The sequence below is a fragment of the Alligator sinensis genome, unplaced genomic scaffold (assembly GCF_000455745.1).
Source record: "Alligator sinensis unplaced genomic scaffold, ASM45574v1 scaffold173_1, whole genome shotgun sequence".
NCBI classification, from domain to species: Eukaryota; Metazoa; Chordata; order Crocodylia; family Alligatoridae; genus Alligator; species Alligator sinensis.
Window position 1 is genome coordinate 77,280 of NW_005842207.1, and position 14,883 is coordinate 92,162.

General features: G+C 40.1%; 1 protein-coding gene across 1 annotated transcript in view; it reads left to right on the forward strand.

The window, feature by feature from the left end:
- Positions 1–5,770, forward strand: part of KCNG3 (potassium voltage-gated channel modifier subfamily G member 3) — a gene marked incomplete at its 5' end in the record, with an annotated part of 22,379 nt that extends 16,609 nt beyond the window's left edge. The window contains 1 exon segment of the mRNA XM_025207741.1: positions 2,349–5,770. Coding sequence (XP_025063526.1) covers positions 2,349–2,994 — 646 coding nt within the window.
- Between the last annotated feature and the right edge of the window lie 9,113 nt (positions 5,771–14,883).

A 14,883-nucleotide genomic window follows, 5' to 3' on the forward strand; every position in this document is an offset into this window, starting at 1 on the left:
CACATACTTATAGAAACCCTTCTTGTTATTGTTCATGTCCCTTGCTAGCTGCAATTGTGCTTTGGCTTTCCTGATTTCATCCTTGCATGCCTGAACAATGCTTGTATACTCCCCTCTAGTCATTTGTCCAAGTTTCCACTTCTTGCAAGCTTCCTTTTTGTGTTTTAGCTCACTGAAGAGTTCCCTGCTAAGCTAAGTTGATCTTTTGCCATACGTGCTAGTCCTCCTGCACATCAGGATGGCTCATCCCTGCACCCTCAGTAACTTTTCTGTAAAGTACAGCCAGTGCTCCTGGACTCATTTTCCCTTCAGACTGGCCTTCCAGGGGATCCTGCCCATCTCCTGCCCAACACTCTCCCAACAGATGTCAGGGTGATTCAAGTTCCCCATGAGAACCAGGGCCGGTGATCACGAAACTTCCACTAGCTGTTTGAAGAAAGCCTGATTCACCTCTTCCTCCTGGTGTGGTGGTCTATAGCAGACACCCACCACAACATCCCCCTTGTTGCTCTCCCCTCTGACCCTAACCCAGAAACTTTCAACAGGCCTGTTTCCAATTTCATACTGGAGCTCTGAGCAATCATACTGCTCTTTTTTTTCTTTTTTTTTACCTAAAAAGCAACTTCTGCTTCTCTTTCCCCTGCTTGTCCTTCCTGAACAGGTTATAGCCCACATGACTGAAGCACTATCATGGATGGGTATCTCACCAAGTCTCTGTTATTTCAATCATGTCATAATTGTGGGGGTCTGAGCTGGGGGTCTGATCTGGATTGGCCCAGATCTGGCACACAGGGCTGGCCCAGTCCAGGCTTGCATGCACCATATGCCCCAGATCAGTCCTGTGTGCTATGGGCAGCACATGTCAGACCAGCTCCATGTACCATGTGCTGCATGCAGGGTGCTCTGAGATCCATAGGCAGCACCACAGGCTGGATAATAGAGCTTTGTTGCCAGCATCCAAAAGGGAAAATACATAATCTGTAGTCCAAACTCAGTATCATCATTCTGGCTGCATAAAGCCTATGTTTCTGTGTGCGCTATTTTGAAAGAACATAAAGGTTATAGCCAAATGTGAGTTTTTAAACATGGAGATTCTGTAGATAGTCAAGGGAACAACAACCTTATAACTTGTGCTGATTGTATTCAGTGCCACCACTAAAGCAAACAGTGAACTCTTTGTGAAAAGAAAAACATTTTCAAGAGTCACTTATTTTATGTAAACCAAATAGGTTGTAATGAATATTACATCAATATTATGCATTTCATAGGCCCTCTCTCTGAGAAGGCAACCTGCCTTACACAAGTTCTCTGGCCAGCAGTATTAGAATGCAGCAGGGTGCCCATAGTGGCTGCTGCACCCAGAGGCAGCAGCAACTATTACAATAGCATGGCTGCAGCAAAAGCTGGGTTTCTCATCCCCCACTCCCATCAGTACCCAGTTGCCCCACTCTGTTTACATTACTTACCCTGGCTATGCATACAGCTATAACAGCTCTCTCTAATTCTATTTCTAGCTACTTGTTAATGACAGCAGTTAGTTTACGACGGCGGGAGGAGGGTAAGGTGTTACAGATGATTCCTGTGTCAATTACCTCCTTCATTTTTGGAGTCCAATCTATCTTTGGATATAGGACCTGCACTTAAAGTCTACCCATTGAGGCTAATAGAGCTGTTAGGTTATTGTCTCTGTGGTTTAGACAACATCAGCATGATCTCTTGTCCTCAGCCAGCGACTCTGTGAACTAACTCCTATGCCATGCTTCTAGTACAATTGATTCTTTAGCAAAACAAATGCAGAATCTTCTCTGCTTGAGTTTCAACCTTTAATCCACTTAATGGTTCTGAAAATATTCTGGTCCACCACCTCCAAGCTATCCTTCCTGGCTAGAGAAAGCTTCTGCAGTGGTGTTGGGGATAGATGAAGTAAGATTAGTCTTACACTGAGTGCTGGAGAGCTCCCTTTTAGAATTGGTAAGTCTTTTAATTATTTTAGATGTTACCCTAGACGGTAGATGAATGTTTCAGAAGTGTTCCAGATTTTGCAAGTACACTCAGATATATTGTCATTAACAGTAGCAAGTGTAATCCTAACAAAGCATTCAGTAAATAAAATACAAATGTAATCAAATCCCCATCAGTAATCAGTTAGTAGCTGTGCTCAGCAGATCAATTTGTCTATTTTATTATATGTACACAATAAGGCTCAGAATAAGATAGCATGGCTCTCTGGTACATCCTCTTTTACAGGTTTAAAGTAATATCAGTTTAGTAATGTCTGTAAACAAAACAAACATCCATTAAAATGTTATTAACGAAAATAAAATGTTCCACTTTGTTTCTTTTGACAGGATAATTGAAGCTATCTGCATAGGCTGGTTCACTGCAGAATGTATTGTGAGGTTCATCATCTCCAAAAACAAGTGTGAGTTTGTCAAAAGACCCTTGAACGTCATTGATTTGCTGGCAATCACTCCTTACTATATCTCTGTGCTAATGACAGTTTTTACAGGGGAAAATTCTCAGCTCCAGAGAGCAGGAGTCACTTTGAGGGTCCTTAGAATGATGAGGATTTTTTGGGTGATTAAACTTGCCCGACACTTCATAGGCCTTCAAACGCTTGGTCTGACTCTGAAGCGTTGTTACAGAGAGATGGTTATGCTACTTGTATTTATCTGTGTTGCTATGGCAATTTTTAGTGCACTTTCCCAACTCCTTGAAAATGGGCTGGACTTGGGAACAAAGAATAAAGACTATGCCAGCATTCCCGCTGCCTGCTGGTGGGTAATAATTTCTATGACCACAGTTGGGTATGGCGACATGTGCCCTATCACTGTACCAGGAAGGATTCTTGGTGGAATTTGTGTGGTTAGTGGAATTGTTTTATTAGCCTTGCCAATTACTTTCATTTATCATAGCTTTGTGCAGTGTTATCACGAGCTCAAGTTCCGATCTGCTAGATATGGCAGGAGTCTCTCTGCTGAATTCTTAAACTAATGACTGCATCTTCACCACATAATAATACTAATAGTACAAACAAAGCTTATTCTTGGTAGAAGAAAGTGGTGGACACTCCCTTCCCCTGCCCTTCCTGCTGAATGATTTAAGGAATAATATCATCAACTTTGGAAAACATCAGACACCATTCAAATCTGAAGAATGCCTACCTGCTTTGGGCCCATAGCTTGGAACAGCAGGGGCAGTAGTGGTATTGAGATCTGAGGAACAGAATAGAACAACAGTGGGTTTGGAAAGTCCTCAACCTTTCATTTGGCTTTGCCCTCATTTTGCAGTTTTAAACAACCACACACCAAAAATAAATACATAAAGAAAAAATCAAGGTCTTGCTATAGAGACACGAAAGGGCCTACAACTCACTGGGAGTCACTGCTTCTTAGCACATTTGTCTGAGCAGTGTATAGCAGAAGTTGGTAAAATATTTTAAAATCTGAAGGTCTTTTGACCTAATTCTCATGAGTAATATCCAGAAAACATGGAAACATTGTAGTGGAAAACTACTTTGACTCCTTCAAGCTATGTGGTTGAGGGAATAATTTGGTCCTATGAAAGAGGAAATATATAAGTACAGAGGCAAGGAGAGACTCAGGACCTGATTCTGATCTCATTTAAAGGCACTTAAATCCACAGGAACATGTGTGAAATTACTTCATATATACAGTGGAGTAATCAAGATAAGTAGTTGGCTTTATGTTGTAGCAGATGCTTATTTTACTGCAGTTAGTGTTTCTCTGCTAATAAGGTTTACAATCAAACTAATACTGTATTTTATAAAAATGAGAGTAAAATTCAGTCATTGACTGTATGTTCAATGTACTGACTGCTAGCTCAATGGGTGAGAGAGCGCAAATTTTGCTAAGCACCATCACCATGAGGCTATATGCCCATGAGCCTTGATTTTTTTAAATTTTATTAACCACATTTCTTACATCAATGTGAAATAGTTTACCTAAGAGAAATGAGCTATATAACAAGAGCCCATAATTTGAGACATTTCAAAGTAATCTGGAGAAAGCACTAGAAAACAGGAGTGCATACACACGCACTATGTTGACTTAAAACAAGGTGACTTAACTAAGTCAACTTAATGGTTGACTTAATTTAAGCCATGTTGGAGCATATACATGTATAGCTCCTCAACATGGTGGCAGCCATCTTGTGAGCTAAGTCAACTTAACTAATGCGACTCAAGATAATACAACTTGAAGGTGTATTATCTTGCGCCACATTTCAATTGGACTCTGTTCTACATACGTATATATGCTCTGACAGTTACGTTGATTTAAAAAAGTTAAGTTGGTGTAACTGTCAGAAAGTTTGTACTGTATATGTGTACACTCCCCAGAAGAACAATTATCCCCTTTCAGGGACTGGTGCAGAAGTCCTAAATAAGGTGGGTATTTTTTACCTTTAAATTCTCTGATAATCCTTATTGAGGGATCCACTGTGAATTGATATATTAAACATAAGTTAAAAGAAAACCCTGTCAAGCAGTCTGGGTGATACAGAAAAGGAGTATTCCAAATGGCCGGAAGTTGTGCTTGGCAAAAAGCAATGTATTTTCCAATGTCAGTATGGGACTCAAAGGAATGAAGTTAGATTCCAAAATGTGTACACTATGTTCCTTGTGTAGTATTGCTTGTCTATAACTCTGAAAGGCTTTAATATATAACTATGCTGTTAAACTTTATAAATACATTTAGGTATGGCTTCACATATTTATGCATTAAACAAAACCCACAGGAAACAAAAATTCTGAATACAGGGGCTCAGAATTACTAATATATTTGAATGTGATATTCTTGCCTGAAAATTGTTGAAAAATGTTTACTATTACTCTACAATAGAAGGATATTTTGATGCTTTGTACACATTTTTGTTACAGCTTTAGAAATAAAGTGTCTGGCACCTAGAAACTGAAATCTCCACTTCTGCTCATTCAAACTAAAAGTATTAGTATAAGCATATAACCAGTACTTGTAGAGTACTGACCTGAAAAGTTAGAGCTCTTAAGTGGGATATTAGTAGTTTATAATGGAGAAAAGGTTATTCTGCTACAGTTAATCAATGAAAGAAGGGAACTGTTTCACAGTAAGAAGATGTAAAGCCATCTGAAATAAAAATCAGCTATGCTCTTGATTTTCATGGTTATGGTTTTCATTACACATTACTTTGCCTGAAGTTCTGGTTTCTTCAGTCCTTTCCAGTAGCCAGAACTAAGAAAGGACTTAGATGCCTACAACAGAACTTAAGCAGAATGGCGTGGGGGAGGTAGTGCAAATTCCAGTTCCTGTTCCTAAAGTTATTTGTGTTTCTTAACCAGAGATTGTTGAATACATAAGTAAGGATGGCAGCAAGATCATAACCCAGGACTCCCCATCCCCAGGTGAATGCCCAAGCCTGTGGAAAAGTGAGGATGCCACGAGATCCTTTTAAGGGTGCTGCAGGGTGCTACACAATATCAGCAGTTTTAGGTGTACAAACACCTACACATAATTCACAAGAGAAACCCAGAGATTTCAAATAGGAATCCATAGTGTAAAAACCCTTCTGATCTATTGTAGCCTTTCTGAGTTGTTTGAAACAGAAGAAAGCTATGCTAGCTTTCACTTGTTTTTTCACTACAGCAAAAATAAGAGCTGGCATTTTCCAAGGGGTGCTTGAGTCTAACAGGGTTGAGAATGACTAACCTGTAGTCAGTAGACCTATGCGAATAGGGAAGAACTCGATTCGGATTTGGTCGATTCGGAGGACAGTGATGGGGGCCTCTGGGCACTCATGGCAGAGCCCCCCCTGTGCAGTGGGGGGCAGGGGAGATGGCACCTGTGTGGCAGCTGCCCTATGGCGTGGGTGCAGCGCAGCTTGGCAGGGTGCTGTGCGCTCTCTGAGAGCTGGGGCTGCGAGGCTCCAGCTGACTGCTGGCGCCGCCCCACCTCCCAGATAGCGCACCCCACTGCACCTGTGCCATGGGACAGCTGCTGTGCGGGTGCCAGGCAGAGGTGGGGGGGGCAATCCCCACTGCCCCCTACTGCCCTGTGCTGCACAGGTGTGCTCTGCCACGAGCCCTCAGAGGCCCTAATCTCAACTGCTTTTTCCTTTTTTTTTTTAATTTGCTGGGAGGCTGAGCCGGGCCCGGGGATGGGGCCGGGCAGGGAAGCCATGGGGGCTTCTCCTGTCGGGCCCCCAGCTGTAACTGCCTCTGCCCTGGGGTTGGCCCCTACTCCCAGTCCTGCTGCGCCCACATCCTGTGCCCCCCTCCCCGAGTCCCACAGCCCCCGCTCCCCGCCCCAGCTGGGCAGCTTGTCCCAGCCCCAATCCCTGCCACCCCCACACCCCTTCCCTCCCCAACAGACTTACCAGCTGGAGGCAGCTGTCAGCTGCCTGTTTAGTCTATGGCCGAATCTCCCAAGCAGCCAAATCTTTTCCGAAGCTTTTCTGAATTGATTTGGATGCTTCAAATTGATTCAGAGCTTTTAATTGGTCTCCCAATTTGATTCAGATTTGGAGATTCAGCCCCCGAATCAGGCCAAATCTCCTCTGAATCGAATCAGCTACTGAAGCTCCGCACAGCCCTAGTAGTCAGACTCCCTCTTGCTTGCTGGCTGTCTGGCTCCATCAAACTTGCACTTCTTTCTGCACAGCAGCACAGTTTCAGTGAGCTATGCTGTTCGGTGTGGTTAAAGCACTCACTTGGGAATTGGGAGATACAAGTTTAACCCAGGAAATGAGGGGGGTTCAGTGTTTGAGCTGCTAGAACATGATATAAATTGTGGGCAGAATTCCTACAATTGTCTTATTAAAGAAAACAGTGAGCCCTGTTCAGTTCTTTCAGAGTAAAATGTTGGTTCTTACCCTCAGGAGAGGTTTAGTCTCTGTATTTTCTGAATTGCCCATCCGAGGTACCTGCTTCTCCTGATACACTGTACAGGGAGCCTGGTGCTGGATTTGACTCTGGGGCCCAGCACCTAATATCAGGCTTTGCACTGCCTAAGTTGGTAAGCACCAAAGTCCTTTATCAAGCCCTCAAGGGTGCATTATTGTTTAATACTGTATTCGTATGATCAAAAACTTGTTGAGAGGGCTAGTGTGAGGCCTTATGTAGCTGCGATTGAGACCTTAACATCAAGATTTTTTTCCACAAAAATGTTGAAAAACAGTAACACTTCAAGATATCATTGAAAGACTTGTTTCTTCAGTTGTCAGAAGCTGAAACTGAAAAATGCATATTGAAAAATCAAAAATATTTTCAGTTAACATTTTATGATGAAATCCTAATGATATCTTTTGGCAAAAGTAAGTGGTATCTCAAAAACAATTCGAAAATCAGTTTTTCCATTTCTATTGCTTTAATTATGCTCTTAAAAAGTTAGCGGTAATAATTTTCCATATTTTATGAGAAACTCTGGTGAAATATTGTTTTCCATATAATAGTCTAAATATTCTGTGCATGCTTGCCAGAAATTATATTTTAAAAGATTAATGTCCTCTATTTGAGATGCAGAATAAAATTTACAAATTCATGAAAATGCCCATAGATTAAAAATGTACAGAATATATATAACTATAGTTAATTCTAATATTGAATTCCAGGAAAAAAAACACTTGTATTTTTACAATTATGCAAGTCATTTTTCAGCTTTCACTGCAAACAAAACCCCAGTTATAAATTAACGCATAAAATTATTTACAAAAAATTGATTTGTATTATGCATCATTTTGTATAGGCAATTGAAGACGTAGTTTCCAAAAAACAAACCAGTGTGTCTAGAATATATATAAGAGCACAGAAAATGTGTTGTTTTATGAAGTGTTTCTAAACATAGATTTTTCTTAGAATATGAAGAGTACTTAATTATGTAATGGAATATGTATGTTTATGAAATTGTGGAGGTCATCTTAAATCATGCAGACTTTTAGGTTGCTACTGTTCAGCTTTGTCTCGCAGATTAAAAAGAGAACTATATCTCTTAGGTGTTTTTAAGTTGCATTACAATAATATATTAATTTGAATAGGTAAGTGAATATTAAGTAAGATTCCATTACAAATAAACTTGTCTTTCTACAGCTAGCTTATGTGTAGATCATTTGCTTTTTCCTTTATTTTAGTGTTATTAATACAGTTATCAGTGTGTTGACAATAGAGTTTCTTTACTCTTTACAGAAACAAAGCTAAAGTAGCTTTATATCAGAGAGCCTCATAGAAAAGGATTAGGGTCTTCTGATTTCTGAAAATGTTTGTTATCTTATTTTCAGTGGACTGATGATTTTCACAGTGAGTCTTTCTATAAATACTGAACTGTACATGTATACGAAGATGAGCATTTCTTTAAACTGGTAACATTATTTTATTAAAAAACACCTGCAATTTATTTTTATTTTTATATAAGCATTTGGTGCGGTATTCTCTATACCTAACACACTGTTTCAAAAACTATAAAAGAACAGTTGGTTCATTCTCAACCATTTCCCTCACCCCCACACTGAAATGATTGACGTGTGTAAGTTATAGAATAATATTTTTCAGGACAGGTTCTCAAATATTGTCTCTAATTCAATGTCAAAATAAACATAGAACATTTGAAACAAAAACTAGGGACAAATAGGAATTCAGCAAACCTAGAAACATCATCACCATGGTACTCAAAGAATTTTGTTCGTCCAAAATTCAGCCACCGTAAATGAATACCAAGCTGCCGTTGTTCCTCTTGAAAACCCCCTATTATTGCACCCCACCCCCCCAGATGGTCACCTATCACCCCACACTGGAACCAAATCAGAAGAATCACCAAACAACTCCAGCCTATACTGAACAAAGATCAGATGTTGAGAGAAATATTACCAGCCCCTCCACTCCTGGCTTTCAAACACCCCCCACCCACCCAACCTTGCCATCTCATCAGCAGAAGCGTACCCTGTTTTGCCCAATAGACAGCAAGTGAAACACACAGCCTTGCCTTGGCAAAAAATACCTTCACCTGTCAGCACATCTCCACTGCCAGTACTATCAACAGCCCCACATAAAGAAACCATGAGTATCCGTGGTTTCTATACATTTCTTTCCCTAAAGGTGATATACCCGATCCAATGCACCAAATGCCCTCATGACAACTGGGTGAGTGAAACTGAACAGCAACTACACAAGAGAATGAACTCTCACAGAAAAAAATATAAAGGATGGAGACATATGCTTACCATTGGGAGCAAATTTTTCACAGAACTACTCTCTTTCTGACTTCACTATCCTTGTACTCAAGAGACATCTCAACACTTTTAGAAGGAAAACTTGGGAATAAAAATTCCTAAGCTAGCTGGACACTGTGAAACTGTGAACTAAGGACTAAACACCAATATTGGATTTCTGGCCCATTATAATTTATCTAACTCCTGAATTCTTTCCACACAAGGAAAGTGAAGTCAGTCCTCCACTGCCCCCTCCCCACATTTCCCTTCCTTTGATAGGCCTTGATCTCCCAGTAATCAACTTCTTTTCTTTTGCTAATTGCGTGTCTGCTACATCTGAGCATTTCTCTCAGCCTACCTCCCCTATGCTGTGCTTCACTTTCTGTGCTTAGTTTACTATAATCAGAGGAAGAATATCTTACATTCTACAGCATGTCTCACTTTAACTCAACTGGTCCAATAAAAGATACCAGAAATCCTTGCCTCTTGCATTCTAGGTCTTGACACTGGCAAAGCCTAATTACGAATCAAATCTTGAACTCAAACCCTGTGAGGTGCCCAGGATATCCTAAAAGCAGTCTATTCTGGCTGGAGTCATTAATAGAGGGCATCCAGCAACTTGCACTATTGGGCCCACAATATATTTCTCTTAGTGCCCTACAGTAAACCAGTAGACACCCTACCACATGCTCTGCATATATGGGATATTACCATCTCCTTTGATGTCAGACTGCTCCAGCAAGAATATGTAATGTCTTTAATGCAGATCACATGACAGAGGGATGTAATTTTCTTTTTGCCCAATTGTCTAGAAGTCAGATTAAAAAACCCAGAAAAATAGATGACTGTGGTTACCTTGCCCTCTCCAAGATTAGATTCTATACTAGTTGGCTGCTTTAAACAGCTAGGTGCAGGTTTTCTGTGGATTGATTTTTAAGCTTGAAGCTGAGAAAAATATCCTTGTGGCAGAGATCGCATTTTAAGTCTTATGAACACAGCAGAGTCCAATGAATATATAAAAACCTATTAACGTGAGAGGCTACATTCTATTGCATTTATTAAATTCTCAAGTAGGCTTAGATGTCTAAGTGTGATGCTATTCTACCCCACTCAAGTCTCTGGAAAGTTAACAGAAAAAGGTGGATGGGTCTGATTGCTACTTGTTTGCAATTAAGTCTCAAGGGTAAGATGACAGTGTGTTATAGAAGCAAGTGCATTTATCTTTATGCAGAGACTCAAGTAGCATGGAATATGATAGAGGCAAGGATTTTTGTGGCTGGTATCTTATTGGACCAACTGTTTGGGATCAACTGAGATAAGCTTTCTTCAGGTCTTAAGAAGGACGCTCTACATCCAAAAGCTTGTCTCAGGCTCTTCCAAACATGCCATTGGTCCAACAAAAGATATCACACACGACAATCCTCGCCCCTCACATTGTTCCTGAACCATAATGGCTATAATGTCACTTCAGCTACCAAAACATGTACTATGATTGTACTTAGGCACCCAGTATGTGGTGTAGGATCTGATCCAAGGTTCATGTCTTGATTAATGCTTGTATTCTTTCAGGGGAGAGGAAGGGATAGGGCAGTTTTCATCGTGTGAAGAATCTTTGGCTGTCCCATAGTTTTCAGGTGAACCCTGCTGCACCAGGGATAAAAAAACAGCAGCCTTTCTGGGTCTGAAAACACAAGTCTCTGTCATTTTGACTAACCTGATCAGACATCATGAAGCAAGATTTATTTGTTGATACTGTATTTATGACATCTCCCACCCCCAGATAAAACTTGTGCTGTTTTTAGAAGGTGGACCAAAGAAGGAAAGACTTATCTGGCCAGCAATGAAAACACAGGCAGCTGCAGTAGAGGGCGGCGATAACCTGTGACTGCCTGTGGACAGTTCCTCCCTCTGCAGCATCCATGGCACCAAGCTGCCTGAACTGTAGTTGAGGGTGTCCCTTCAGTATGTGCAAGGTTACTTTCCCTTCTTCTCATTTCACTTTGTTAATGTAAGCAACACCATCAAATGGCTGCTGGGGCAGACCCTGCTGCTGAATCAAACTGTTATCTCTTTCCCCTGTGCAGATGCTCCTGCTGCAAAGGGTAGCAGCAGCTAACATCTAGACCACTGCTGTACAAATACTGTAGCAAACATTTCTCCCTAGAAGAGGGTAGTGTTGCACACACCGTCTAGCCACCTCATTTCAGCACTTAAATCAATGAGTTCCTTGTGAATAGGTTAGCAGGAGTGCTGTGAATTTCCATGGTGTGCACGAAGCAATATTGGATGAATAAAGCCCACTATGCTAATAATTTTTTCACGCATTAATAGGATTTCTCTCTCTCACACACATACAAGAAATCCATGGTCAAGCCGTTTTGTCATTTGAAGGTTGTATTTTTAATATGTTATGAGCTTGGTACTGCAGCTCTGTCCATGCATCCAGAGACACATAACCACAGGATTATGTTGTATGGGTAGGCATAGCAAAGCAGGCTGATCACATTGGTTTAAAAAGAAATGCTTTATTTTCATGATTTAAAAAGGAATATGGCCCAAATAAAACATAGAGTGAAATAGTAATTGATAATAATTCATGATTTTCTTGCTATTGTTTTCTTGTTATTACATGGATTAAAAAAAAATCTATTTTCTTATATTTTTAATTGGTTCTGTTATTCTCTCATCACAAGGAAAAATGATAAGTGAGATTATGACAGGTGATACCAGCTAAAGATCTGCCCAGCATATCTTGAAAAGAAATGATTGAGTGTTCATACTGATAAGCATTTGAAAACTAAAATAATGTATAGGTGTGAAATATAATTTGAAGTAAGGAACCATGTTTGCAGATAAAATCACAGGTAAAACTTCAAGGACATGTTGTGCGACACTGGCATGTGGGTTTACTGAGATTGTTCATCTGTTTTGAATATGATTAAAGGCCATAGGAACATGATATAAACTTTAGTCAAATGACTAAAATTACAATATTTGTGACTGTGGCTTTTTAGAATCCTTTGTTCTTTACAAATTGAATAGTGAGCGATTTTATAGAACATTAATTTTATATATTGTTTGCATATTTGTAAAGAAACATTCTGTATGATATTTGAAAGGTGAATAAATTTTTGCTTCCTTAACAATCTGAATTCAGTATTATGTTGTATTTGCTGACATTATGTATCTTGAACCCTGCATGATAAAATGTACAATTAAGTAAATCGGTGAGGCAAATTTCATTGTCTTGTGCAACAGATCTGCTCCTTGTGGCTATTCTTATCTGTTGAATGTAATGACAAAAAAAAATCCTACTACTTTTTAACCCATTAGAACTGCAGAGACAATAAAGTTATAAGAATGAGCTGAATTCTGTTCTGGAACAATGTCACCAACACACACACACACCCACCCCCCGGCTCCCCTGGGATGTGCTGAGGAGTGCTGTGCCTCTCACTGGAGCTAGGGATCCAGGCTCGAGCTGGGGGTGCCATGTGGGCCCTGTCTGACTCACGGCTCTGGCCGTATGCCCCTGGACTGGGTCGGCTGTGCCGACCCAGGCTTCGCACCCCACTCCCCGGTTAGGGCACGGCTTGGCTGGGCCAGGCCGTGGTGGCTGCGATGTGGCTGGCCCAGCCTGGTTTATCTGCACATCACCAAGATATGGCAGCAGGTGCTGGGATGGGGCCGGAGCTGCGAGTCAGTATGGGGCAGACAGAGCGCACGCACTGCCCCCAGACTGGCCAGCACCCCGCCCCAGCCGCAGCCCCACAGCTCCCAGGTTCCTACCAATCTGGGACTTTTGCTTAAATTTTCTGGGATGCTGAGACAGCCTATATAATCCGGCCAATCCGGGACATATGGCCATGCTACCAATACGGTAGTAACACAGCCAAATTCTGTTCTCAGATACCCTTAGGCAACTTTAAAGAAAACAACGGAGGTGGGAAGCCTAGTATAAATATGAACAGAATCTAGCCTGCTGAATCTTTATTCCTAGAAATGAGACATGACCCAAGTTTGACAATCAGAATCTGAGCTTACAGAGTGAAAGTCAATATTTGATCTAGAAGCCATTGAGAGACAATAAATAATGAACCGCATAATACTGTTTTTACAGAGTCACTTTTTAGAGTAAAACCTGGATATATATAACTCGCATAGGAGTCAGAAAAAATATGATATAAAACATTTAACATTTACAGTGGTTCTTATGAACCTATAAGCTAGGAAATAGACTACATTTAATTTACTGGAATGCATTTGCTTAAAAACAAATTTCTCAGTGTGTTCTGAAGTTTCAAAACAAATGACACATTGACTGGTACAGCTATTTATACTACTGCAGTCATTAGTAAAAGTAAAGGCATTTAAAGCACACTGTCAGAACGAAGAAATATCAACTATAATTTCCAGAATCACAACTGATGATCTTCCATTTTCATCCTTTTAAAAGCCTTAAAAAATTCATGATTTGGATGTCAAATCTGATCGATGTGTTATGATTATTTGATATCAGACCAATGGGATTATAACAAAAACCAGCATTACGCATTAGAAAAAAGAATATTTTTACTTTTGTTATATTGTATTTATCAGTTTAAGATGATATTACATCAAATTAATCAGTGAAGAAACAAGAAATAGATTCCACATAGTCATATCGGTATATCTTGTAAACATTTCATTGAAAAAAATTCCAAAATATTTTGGAGACTTGGTAAAGAAATAAGATTTAAGTCTGAACATCTTAAACGGTACAAAAGTGCTGAGGTTTTTTTTGCAAAGATGCTAAGCACCCGAGGTCCTCATCTGTTGAATTTGAGCTATAGGTTTAGTGCTTCTGAAGAGAAGGCCCTCGATCTTTCAGAAAGTGCATACAAGATTCTTATGACTTAAAGAAACTTGCAGTCCAATAATGAGCAAAAAAAAAAAAAGATAAAATCAACTCAACATTAGAATCAGTCTCCAAATTACCTAAACAATTTTCTTAGTTATAAATCTTTACTGTTTCCATATTCATTATTTATTTATACTGAGGTAGCACCTTTGAGCTGTAGTCATGGACCAGAGATCCATAATGCTTACAGAACAAAAAAAAGACAGTTTCTGCAAATGGTGTATAATCCCAGGATAATTATAATTTCTGAGTTTTTCTGAGAAAAGGACTGAAGTAGGAAAACATAAAGGCACAAAATCTTTCCAATATATTAAAAAATAACCCTCCACAACAGCTTGCTAATACGAAGCTGAGGTTAGAGCTGCACATTGCTCACCGCGGCTCGTGTACTTCCTGAACACAAGAGCTTCACTCATGAACACTGGGAATGCAGACTGAAGTATCCCAGATACCCCTCAGAGGAATACTAGAATTACATAAAGCCCTTAGGCTACCCATAAATATCAAGAAACAAATTATAAATGTTAGAAAACAGGAAAAAGCAGAGTTAAGATAGCAAATACCCTATGATCTTAGCTGCTCACTTTGGGATGCCATCACTGCTTTATCTTCTTTTGGGAAAGGGGATTAATTTACCATAGGTAAGGAGGTCCAATGCCCTTCCCAATCTTCCCTTCCCTCACCTGCACTGTTTTTCCCCCCCTGTATCTGTGCACCACTTGGACCCCTTGACAACTCCCGCTTCAGGACTTCTTTTCTCTGTGGTACTGAGGAATTAATCCACTCTT